The 12,631-nt window shown below is 32.0% G+C and overlaps 1 protein-coding gene across 2 annotated transcripts in view; it reads left to right on the top strand.

Annotated features, from left to right (window-relative positions):
* SEMA3D (semaphorin 3D) overlaps nt 1-12,631 on the top strand; it is a 227,111-nt gene that overhangs the window by 123,399 nt on the left and 91,081 nt on the right. For both annotated transcript variants that reach the window (XM_052000439.1, XM_052000438.1), the window contains 2 exons: nt 2,073-2,135; nt 7,784-7,903. In XM_052000439.1, coding sequence (XP_051856399.1) covers nt 2,073-2,135; nt 7,784-7,903 — 183 coding nt within the window. The remainder of the gene's footprint in view (nt 1-2,072; nt 2,136-7,783; nt 7,904-12,631) is intronic.

The following is a 12,631-nucleotide window of genomic DNA, read 5'->3' as shown; positions in this document are numbered from 1 at the left end:
ATATTAGACTTAGAAACTATTTTAAGAAGCTTATTTTTGTGGGTGTTTTAGCTTTTTCTTAATTAAAAAAAATTGTTCCTCATAGAAAGATTACTTTTACTATCATTGTTGTCTCCTCTGGGGAGACATTTTCTAGAGTACTGTTATACCTAACACTTGCCAGTTATCCAAGACATTAAGATCAGTTTTCATTTAATCTTTAACTTTAACTGCTGGTGTAAGCTATCTTCATTTTAGATATTGCCTATTCCCACCCCATCCTTAACATGGACATTTCTTGTACTATTAATAGAAACAAGAAATTCATCACAGAAAATCAAAATAAAGATTCCTTTAGCAAACTGACCCTGTTTCTGAAATGTGATTGCTTTCTCTGTTTTAGATTAGGACTAAACCCAGAACCTAAAATGTTGAACATAGTCAAATTAATTGGATAGTCTTATAAGTAAAATCAGTGAAAAGTTTATGTATTTAGTTTCAATTATTTTTCAGTCTATCTAGTGGAATTAATACTTGCCTTTAGTAAATAGATTGGAATGAAAAAGATATATGAAATGATTTTATTTCCTGGGTGAAAGATAGATAATATTAAAAGGGATTAAAAAAAAAAAAAAACCTGTCCAGTGAATATACCAACCAAAAACAGCAAGAAAAACTGGGGAAAGTGTGTAGAGATAAAGTGGAAGGAGGTCATTTTTCTGGAATATTGTCATCTTAATACTGCCAAATGCAATGATTAGGCAAGATCTGGATTAACATGATAATTTTTGAGTATTTATACATACTCTTTTCGAGATTAGCTCATCTCTTGAGCTTGTTGCTGATTCAACCACAATGACTATGATTGTAACCTAGTGGGTTGCAAAAATGTGGTATAAATTAGTGCCTTAAATTCAACTAATATTTTCTCTGGAAAATGATTCCATACCATTTATTTGATATAGGGAATAACCTTGAATCCTATAGAACTATTCTTAATTGTTTTTGATTGTGAAACTTTAAAAAGCTAAAATCCCACTACAGGGATAATGACATAAACTAAGAAGAGGCTTAAATCATTTTTAGCTTCAGGCTTTTGAATTTTCCTTTAGGATATTTCCTCTGGACATTATTTCTTTTTTCTCATAGAATTATTTGCTGTAAACCCTACTGAGAGATATAAATCAAAAATAAGTTGGAAACTAAGATAAAAGACAGACATATAACCTAAAGTTTTCTTTTTCTGGTTTCTTCTTGCTTATATGCCAATGATGATTATTCATTTGAAAACTAATGAAGTAATTTGATTGTCTGAGATATATTTGTTGCTAATCCTGCAGGTAGATTTAAATAAAAACTAAATCCAAAATTCACATATAATGTATAAACATATAACTATACCCCAAATTTTCTTTTTCTAGTTTCTTTTTGCTTATATCCCAACAGTGATCACTGTTTTAAACCTAATGAAGTATTTTGATTGAGAAAATCTCATTTTTTTAAAGCTGCTGAACACTAACAAAATGAAAAACTTTTGGATAACTCAAGACTTTGAAACCTAAGTAAAAACAGGCTATGAACTCATTAAAAACTTAGAATCTTTGCTTGTAATATTTTCTAAATATCTGTGTACTAGTTTATTGACTTAAGCAATTGTTTTCCTTTGCATGTGAACTTTTTTTCCCTTTTTAGTATTCTTTTTGCATTTGTTTATATATCTGTGAGAGTTGTGATTGTGTATATTGCTAACTCATATGTTCTCCTTCTGTGTAAACTTTGAAAAAAAAACTGATGAAGGATTCTCTTTCCCCTTCTGCACCAGTTATATACCAAACTATAAGACATTCTTCTTATCCTAATGTAATATACAACATTCTAAATATTTGCTAATCATTAAATATTATTAGAGGAATTTAAAGAGTGAATAAATAGACAAGGCAGAACTAGGTTGCTTCTAGAAACAATACTAAGTATGATGGTAAAATTAAAACCCAGTTCAATATAATGTTAGCATTCAGTTGTATAGTCACACAAAGCAAATTGATTAGTATTTCAGAATTTCTGCTTTTAACATATCTTTAAATATTTTACAGATTTACTGGCCTGCAGCAAAGGAAAGGGTGGAATTATGTAAATTAGCTGGAAAAGATCCTTATGTGAGTATGATTTCTTTTTTCTTTATCAAGTGGGCATTGATGAGAAATTAGTCAGCCTCTAAAAAGTTGTTTATAAGTTACTTCTACCTTGTCAAAAAATCTAAATAAAATATTATTCTAAAATAATTCCTGGAAATTATAACAATAGTATTTATAAATAACACAAAAGAGGTTCCCTGAAATTGTTTGTTGTTCTTATTGTAGGATCATAACTCATAGGATCTTAGATTTAAATTTGAAGGAACTGAAAGGTCATTAATCCAACTTTCTTATTTTATAGAGAATGGAACTGAGATGAAATGATTTGCCCTTGATTACATAGATAGGAGATGTCTGATGCAAGATTAACTCCATATCCATGTACTAGCCACCTTGATCTAAATTAGTTAATTTTATCACTAAAAATTAGTATTTTATGAATGTCTGTCCTAGGTTGAAATTTAATGAAATAATAAATAACAACATGATATGTAGCAAATTCCTAAGTATTAAAATAAGAAAATTATGGTTCTTCCATTTAGAAGACCTTAACCTAAAGGAGATTATCTGGTCCAATGGCCAGTTGGCCTTTAAATAGATAAAGTATTATTATTGTCATTTTCTAGATAATAATAACAGCCAACATTTATGTATCTCTGGAAGATTTACAAAGTGCTTTACATTTATTATATCATTTGATCTTCACAGCAATGCTCTGAAGTTGTATCTATTATTATCTTAATGATTATGAGTCTTCTTGGAGAAGATACTGAGATGATTTGCTATTTCCTTCTTTAGCTTATTTTTACAAATGAGAAACTAAGACCAAATGGGATTTGAAGCCAGTTAATGAAATATAATGTCCTTCTGTTCATATGAGGCTAGCAAAATTTGGAAAAGCTTTTTATCAGAAGACTATGCAAAAAGTGATGAATTGTTTTCATCAAAGCAATTTGTGAAACTTTAGATACTAAGCTATGGAAAGATAGCAAAAACCTGTATTAATAAAATAATGGATCTTTTGAATTTGTAAATTTGGAAGGACCTCCAACTGAAACATTTTGTTTGGGCCATTCATTCATACAATTATAGAACTACAATCTCAATCTTATCTTTGACTAACTCACATTCATTAACATGTCTGATCTATTACCACTGAGTCTTATCTTTTCTACTTTTACAACATCTTATACATGGTCCTTTTCTACTGCCATCACTTTGGTGTTGGCCCTAATCACCTCACAGATCTGAATTATTGCCAGAGCCTGTTAGTTGGTCTTCCTTCCTCAAGTTTTTCCCTACAACAATCTGTTTTCACTCAGTTGTCAGTGATTTTCCTACAGCACAGTTCTAAACATGCCATCTCCTCTCTTCATCATTCCTCATCCCCACATAGTCATTAAAATGTAGTGGCTCCCTTTTATTGTCAAACCTGTGTTTAATCAAAAAGGAAATCTATTTTGGTTTAAAAGTTCTTCACAATCTCGAATTTTCCCATTTTTCCACATTCCTTATACTTTGTTTTCTTTTACGTACATTTTGAACCAAAGATTTTAGTCTTCTTGCATCAAATAGAACATTTCATCTCTCAAATTTATGTCTTTTTTTCTGGCTTACCCTAATTTCTAGAACCCTTTCCCTCATCATCTTCATCTTTTGGCTTCCCTGGCTTCTATAAAGACTAAACCTCAAATTCCATTTTCTTTAGGGAGTCTTTCTCATCCTCACCCCTAGTGTAGCCCCACTGAAATTAACTTCCATTTACACTGTATGTATATATCTTTTATGTGCAAACTTTTGTGTGTTTTCTCAGTCTTTAGAAAATAAGCACCTTGAGGGCAAGGGCCATGTTTTGTCTTTCTGTGACTAATTGATAGCATCTCTTTGTCAGGTCATGAGTGCTCATCTGTATTCACATTCAGAAATTTAGGTGCTAATCTGCATTTACAATGAGAAATTTCCTTTGTTGTTCAGTCATTTCCAACTCTATATGACCCTCTCTATCTTTTTCTTTTCATTGTTAAAACTTTCCTGTCTCCCAGTCTTCTGAACTCTAAGTATGCTAGTCACATCTCCTGTGTGGACTCCATATCTTCATTTTAAAAATGAAATTTTTTGACTACATGATCTCTAAAGTCTCAGTCCTAAATTTAGGATCCAATAAAAATATCACTATCAATTTCTTGATCAATACAACTTATTTCTCCCCAAATTGCATTTCTCTCTCTTATTTTAGCTATAATTATTCCCTAATTATTGAATCCATTTGATAAAATTCAGACTCAAAAAACATTGAAATCAGCTGCCATTGATTAATTTATATCTAAGTGATTGAATAATGTTATATTCATACAGAAGCAAGTGTTTGAATATTAGTGGATTTTTTAATCAATATTTTATCTTTACTCTTGTCTATAAATCTCATTGTTTAGCATCTTCAAAACCTTCATGATAGTTAGTAAGGGAAAATAGTGAAAGATAAAAATCAAGGACTAAACCAGAGAAGGAGTTAAATAAGTTAAAACATAAAGCCTAGAAGTTGCAAATGGGTCACAAACAAGGTTAGGATCAAGATGGACTTCAAAAGAGTTATTCATTTAGAGGCAATAGTGTCTTTAAGAAATTACAGACAGAAAGGGCACTGAGAAACTTTGTACTTTATACAAGGGACCAGTCACTTGTGGTCATTCTTTTTGGAAAGCAAGAGACCCAGCAGACCCCAAAGTCCTGGAGGGCAAGCTATTGCTTTTAACAAATAAACAGAAAGGAATATGATTCACAAAAGGATATTCTGAAGGGCAAAGATGTATCAATTCTTAGGAATAGGAAAATTAGAAAAGGATGAATTGTTAAGATAATGACTATGTAAAGAAGCATATATGGATATAATAGGATAGAAACAATACAGACTAAACAACAACCTTCAACAATTTAATTAGATTTTCCAGATGTCTAAGAAATTTGGAAACTTGGTTTAAGACAAGAAATTGTCAAATCTTATAATTAATTCCTTCGTTCAGCCAACAAATATCTATTACCAATGATAATATGATGTAAAGCACTATTGGGAATACAAAGAAGGGTAAACTGTAAAAAATTTTATGGTCTAGTTTGGGAAAAAATACACATGAAAAAGATTAAATGATAAATTTCTAAAGGTTGTGATCTAGCCTAAATCCTTAGGGTCAAACTTTCTAACTGGATGTTAGAGACCATCTAATCCAATTAGCTCTTTTTAGAGATGAGGAAACTGAGATCTAGGGAGGCTAACTTGTACAAAGTCACACAGGTAGTAAACAGCAAGCTTTTCCCACTGATCAATGCTGTCTCTCCCAATAGTTGTTGTGAAGTTGTTTTCCAGTCACGCCTGACTCTCCTGTAACCCCTTATGGGGTTTTCTTGGCAGAGATACTGGGGTAGTTGCCATTTCCTTCTCCATCTCATTTTACAAATGAGGAAACTGAGGCATATGGTATTAAATGATATGCCTAGGCACACACAGCTAGTAAGCATCTGAGGTCATAGATGAACTCAGATTTTCCTGACTCCAACTAACCCTTTCACTTTATGCACCTAGCTGTCCTCTTTCTATATGTCTCTTTCTAAAACCATAGGCTAATGTGGAGAAAATACTCTGTGGAGAAACAAAGACTACACTGAGAGATAAGCAACTTGGTTCTAATCTCAGTTTGGGCAGAAATTAACATACATTTTAAAAACTTTTACAAATACTTTCTTCATAACATCCTCATATTATTTCTGTGGCCATTTAACAGATGAGAAAATTGAAACAAACAAAAAACAAAGACTTAACACACAACTAATTAATAGTCTATAATAGTAGATGATATTTATATAGGTTATCCCAAAGAATTAAGGCTAAGGGATTTAGGATTATAAATATTATCTCACTTTGTTCTTACAACAATCTTCTGAAGTAGGTTCTCAATTAACCCAGTTTTACATATGAGGAAACCGTCTGAGAGAAGATAAATAACTTACACAGTACCACAAAGCTGCTAAGAATCTGAAATGAGATTTAACAAGGAATATTCTCCAATATGGGAATCAAACTTAAGTCTTTTGATTTTAAGATCAAGTTTCCCCCCCCCCACAATGTTGTTTTCATTGCCTTCTATATGTGTGACTTGCCTAAAATCTCCGTAAGTAAAATATGGAAGTTAATTTCAATAAACTTGGAGTCTCTTCTGCCTTTCAAGAGCCTCTGTAATATTTAAATACATGAATAACAGAGTCAGTAAATCTTATAAAAGGGAGAAAGTGAAGCCAGTTAGTGGTCAGGAAGGATTTCAGAAGAGTTGGGATTCAAAGTGGGGGTCTCAGGAGACAAGTAATGTGTTAAAGAGAAGGGAAGAGCAAGATATTTTTCAAAGTACAGCAACATGAGCAAAGGGGCAAAGGCAAGAGGTACTGATTTTTTTTTTTTTTTTAGCACAACAGTTCTCAAACTTTTTGGTCTCAGGACCCCTTTTATATACTTAAAAATTAATGAGGAGCCCTATCTTTCACCAAGATTTTGTTTTTTGGGGTTAATGCAGTACCAGTATGTACTATATTAGAAATGAAAATGCCACAGTGTTATTATGAAAATAGTTTTGACCTTGCAAAGTTGTATTGTAAGAGTGCCAAGGATTTCTGGACCACCCAAAGGACCACTAGACAGTCAGTTTTCTAGACTGGATGAAGAGGACGTTTTATGTTATGAAATGGTGGGAGAAAATGTTGGAAGCAAAGGCTGAATCCAGCTCTGGGTTGTCTTCCTCTTCACGGATTTCTTAAATCAATCAACAACATTTATTAAGACAGGTATTGTGAAAGGTAGAACTAAACCTACTTTCTTGAAAGCAAATATAGGTAACTGTACTTAACTAAACATTAGAATTCTATGATATAAAATTCAAACATTTGCATAAAATCAGAAAGTTCTGAAGTCAGAACCCCACTGTATAATTTCCTTAAAGTTCAAAATTAATTTTGTTTCATCTTTGGCCTGGATTATAAAATTAAAAATATGTCGCCATGGGAGGAAAAACTTCACTAAGATAATTAACAAAAGCAGCATTGTATGTTGCTTAGAAGCATAGCTTTAAAGGTAGGAAGTCTTGGGTTTTAGTTGCATCTCTGACCCAGACCTGCCTTCTCATTCTGAACTCTGATGCTTTCTACCTCCCAAAGACTGTCTGTTCACTTAGCTGTTCAAAATTACCTATTTTTTTCTTTGTTTTACTTTTGGCCATTTATACTGGCAATGTATCTTCATGTTATTTGAAAAAAGCTATTTTGTTATCATGGTAGGATTCTAAAGGCCTCACTTAAGTGGGATTTTATAGTGAACAGTTTTTTTTTTTTTTTTTTGTTAATCTATCAATTTCTTTTTTTTTTTTAATCTATTACATGCCTTCAATTACATAAACAATTGTTTACATACTTGTTTCCTATGTTAACACTCAATAGTTTATGTCTTTTGTGAATTTTGATATAATATAATGATTGCAAATACTGGAAACATAGATATTTCTTATTGTTTCACAGCATTTATTAGATTACAAATACATTTATTTTTAGAAGTATCTTCGGAACAGTTGATGAGAAGGACATTTCTCATTATATGTTTTTGTGTTAATTCTTTTCTTTTTTATGCCCAATAGACAGAATGTGCAAATTTCATCCGAGTGCTTCAATCTTACAACCGAACTCATGTTTATGTATGTGGGACTGGAGCCTTTCACCCAATATGTGGATACATTGATCTTGGAACTCACAAAGAGGTATGTGATTGAACTCAATAAAGTACGTAATTTTGTTATTTAAAAAAATCCCTAAGCTTTTCTGGGTGGAATAAGCAGAACTCTATATCAAGGAATAGCTATATACTGTATAAAATATATAATAATATGTATTCTCTTCTTTTATATGTGCTTGTAACTTGATGAGAGTTTCTATTTTTGAATTTTTGCTATATTCTATTTTTCTATATTCTATATTATATTTTATGAGACTCACAAAATTAATAATACATGGTTTTCTGTCATCTATCTTTTCTTTCTGCCCCCTTCATGACTCTAACATCATCTTTTAAATAGATCTTATAATGAATTACTTCTGTTTTGGCCTTTGATTAACATCTCATACCATATGAAATGCAATGTTCTTAGATATTCTTTTTTTGTTATTGTTGATTCATATCTGATTCTCACTTTATTTGGGGATTTTTAAAGAAGAGATTCTAAAATGGTTTGCTATTTCCTTCTTCATCTCATTTTACAGCTGTGGAAACTGAGGAAAACAGGTTTAAATGATTTGTACAGGGTCACATAGTCAATAAATATGGAAAGCCAGATTTGAAGTCAGAAAGATGAGTCTTTTTGATTCCAGTTCCAATTCTATCTAGCAGCACACTTAGTTATTAAACATCTATATTTATGAAGACATATGTGCATATAGCAAAGAGTAATGTAGTATTGATTCAGTACTTAACAACGTGGTGCTTCCATTAACTTGCTCTTGCCATCTTGGTCATGTGACACAACCTTCTCTGGACTTCAATTTAAATAATAATTCAAATTAAATAAATGGACAAAATTATCTCAAAGTTCTCTCTCATTTTGGAAGTTATATGATTCTGGTACCTTGAGTTGTTTTTTAGTAATGATGATGATAATCCTTTACAATTGATCCATTATTTTTTTCACCTGGCTCTTATGAACTAGAGTGATATTAGTAAGAACACAGAATCATGAAATATGATTTATTTCATCAATGATTTATAAATAATACCATTTTAGAATTTTAGACTTAGGAATCATCCACCTTAGAAGTTATCAAGTTCAGCCCCTTCATATTATAGAGAAGACAAAGGGACACAGTTTTTTTGTTTTTTGTTTTTTAGTGGTGTAAAGTTACTAGAACCCACATAATCACTTAGTCCAATATGTTTTATAATTATTAGTGGAGGTGTTTTTTGCACGTGAAAAAGTAACTGACTCATAAAGAGACTCAATCTATTGTCTTTATTCCCATAATACCATGCCCAAATCAATAGACGTAAGTAGCCCAAACTCAAGTGTCTGAAGAAAACCAACATGGATAATTGACTCCATTAAACCCTAAAAGAAAACTGGTGGGAAAAGGAGCCATTGAATCCATCTTTCTGTGCTGCTGGCATTAAGTTCTCTTGGCTCTCTTTGATGAAGTGTAATACCTAAGCAGTAATTCATAGCAGAATGTGTAATTATATTGCATAGCTCCACAGGTTAGGTGTGTTTTGAGGCTGGAGGCCAAAGGCCAAATGCTAACAATCTGCTGAGAAAGGCAAATATTCTTCTGCAGCTCCTAAAATCAGAGCTGCTGAAAGGAAATTTAGGTGGAGCTAATTACTTAAGTTTAGGACTGTCAAAAAACCCTAAGGCAGTCAAAACTACAAGTTTTCTGAATAAGAGAATTATGAGTGAACAAGTAATAATGAGTCCTTGGAGTATTGAGCTGCTCAGAGGACTTTGGTACTCTTTTGACAGTTTTGGTAGAAGACTCAAACACTTTTATGAGAAATTATCCCTAGAACTTTGGATAAGATACATATATTGTATCTGATCAATATTCATGAATTCCTAAAATAAAGTATTAAATTATACTAATGTAACTTTTTTTTTTAACTTTTAGCTAAATATTTTAAACACAGGTATGAGAATAATCTTCCTCAAAGGGAATATAAGTACAACTAAAATTTTAGTATAACAAAGTTATACTAAATCATCTTAATAATAATAATAATATCTAGCAGTTACATAAATCTTTAAGTTTTTCAAAGTGCTTTACATGTATCTCTTTTGATCCCCACAACTCTATAAGATAGGAGTTGTTATTATTCCCATTTGCTAAGTGTCTTGCCCAGTGTTGCGCAACTAAATGTCTGAAACAGTATTTGAACTCAGGTATTCCTGATTTCAAGTCCATAATTATACCTATTATGCTACCTAGATGACTTTTTAAAATTAAAAATGTTTTTTCTTTTTATCCAAAATTAGAAACATTTTCCTATGGAAGGGGAAAAGAATGCCTCATAATTAACCAATTGGCTACTGTTGTTAGTGTATTAGAAATACCATCTCTACATGTTCCTCAGGGCTGCAGGAAAGTAGCACTTCTGTTGGAATATTAGGTAATACAGTCTTAGCTCTGGTACTTCTCCTTTCTCCAGGTATTTTATACCTGGCTGTTCTCCAGAATGCAGGAGTTTCTCCCATTTTCTCCTTTGCTACCAATATGAAAAGGGCTCTCTTATAAAATGTTGTGCTCCCAGCCTGTGTCCTAACCTTTCCCCTAATTTTCTTTTGCTAGTCTTGCTGCTTCTATCTACCTTTTTTTTTTAAATTTAAATTCATCAATAGATCTGTGATATTCTTGATATGGGAATACTTTTTATTTCTATAAATAACAACTCATCTCCAGATCCTCCCATTTCTTGTTCAGTTATTCAGTTGTGTCCAGATCTCTATAAGTTTCCTTTATTGGTAAAGATACTAAAGCAGTTTGTCATTTCCTTCTCCAACGTGTCCCCATTTTACAGATAAGGAACTGAGGAAGATCACGATTAAGTGACTTGCCTAGGATCATACAGCTAGGGAGGTAAAATTTAGCTCAGATCTTTCTTCTTCCAGTCCCAATGCTCTATCCATTGTATCACCTCATTTCTCCTCATCCTCCCAAAGAATATTTCATTATGTTTGCTAGGTGAAATAAAGATATTGAGTTTGTAGTAGGTTCAGTGACTTGTCCAAATTGACATTGATAATCATTATCAGAGGAAATGTAATACAGATTTTAGGCCTAAAGCACTGATGCTGGCATGTAGAAGCCTTTAAGATATGGGTTGACAAAAAATGGAAGTACAAATCTGGGGAAAAAAAATTTACAACCAGTTTTTCTGAAAAAGGTCTCATTTCTAAAATCTATAAAGAACTGTATCTAATTTATAAGAATACAAATCATGCCCTAATTGATAAATGATCAAAGGATATGAACAATTTTAGATGATGAAATTAAAGCCATCTATAGTCATATAAAAAATGCTCTAAATTACTATTGATTAGATAAATGCAAATTAAAACAATTTGAGGTACCACATCACATCTCTTAGATTGGCTAAGATCACAGGAAAAGATAATGATAAACATTTGAGGGAATCTGGGAAAACTGGGACACTAATGCATTGTTGGTGGAGTTGTGAAATGATCCAACCATTGTGGAGAGCATTTTGGAACTATGCCCAAAGTGCTATAAAATTGTGCATACCTTTTGAGCCCACAGTGCCACTACTTAGTTTATATCCCAAGGAAATCATAGAGGAGGGGAAAAAATCCACATGTGCAAAGATGTTTGTAGCAACTCTTTGAGTGGTAGCAAAGAATTGGAAAATGAGGAGGTGCCCATAAATTGGGGAATGGCTAAATAAGTTGTGGTATATGAAGATAATGCAATGTTATTGTTATATTAAAAATGAGGAACAATCTGGTTTTAGAAAGTCCTGGAAAGATTTACATGAACTGATACTGAGTGAAACAAGCAGAACCAGGAATATGTTGTACACAATAACAAGAAGATTGTGCAATGATCAACTATAAAAGACTTAGTTCTTCTCAGTGGTTTAGTGATCCAAAGCAATCTTTGCTTTGGATAGAGTTTGGATAGAAAATATCATCTGTATCCAGAAAAAGAACTATGGAGATTGAATGTAAATCAATACATGCTGTGTTCACTTCTTTTTTCTGTTTTTTTTCCTCTCCCATGATTTTTCCCTTTTGTTCTGATTTTTCTCACCCAACATGATTCATAAAGCAATGTAGGTTAAAATAAATAAACTTTAATAAGGAAAAAAAGATTTGGGTTTTATTTGGTAGAGAGATAGATTGGGGCAACTGAAAAAGGCCTAGCTTTCAGATCAGAAATTTCTAATCAGACCTAATTTTTAAACCTGGTTCTGTGTTTTCTTACACATATAATTTTGGAAGCATCACTTTACTTCTCTGGGGATCAATTCCTTTAACCATGACATGGAAGGACATTTGTTGGAATGTATAAAATATTGGACTTGGAATCAGCAAAACCTAAGTTCAAATCTCACTTTAGACCCTTTATGACCATGGAATTTCACTAAACCTATCTCTACCACAGTTAAATCATCTGTTAAATTAAGGGGTTTAATCTAATAGTCCCTAGGGCCTATTTAAGATCCAGATCTATGATTCCTGTGATTCCAAGGCCTATATTTTTTTGTAAATCCTACCATCCACCCAGCATACCAAAGGCTTCAGTCATTTTGTTTCGTGTGTGTAATAATTTTCATTCTGTTTATAGTTTTAAATTGCCTTTTGAAAGATAAGCCATTTTTCTCTTTATGTAGGTTTCATAATCATATCTTTTTCACTATTGTCCTTTTGTAATACCTAATAATATATGTGAAACTGACATTTCTACATTTTAACATTTCTAAAAAAATT

This window comes from Antechinus flavipes, chromosome 5, assembly GCF_016432865.1.
Source record: "Antechinus flavipes isolate AdamAnt ecotype Samford, QLD, Australia chromosome 5, AdamAnt_v2, whole genome shotgun sequence".
Taxonomy (NCBI): Eukaryota; Metazoa; Chordata; class Mammalia; order Dasyuromorphia; family Dasyuridae; genus Antechinus; species Antechinus flavipes.
This window is presented reverse-complemented; position numbering and strand designations above follow the sequence as displayed.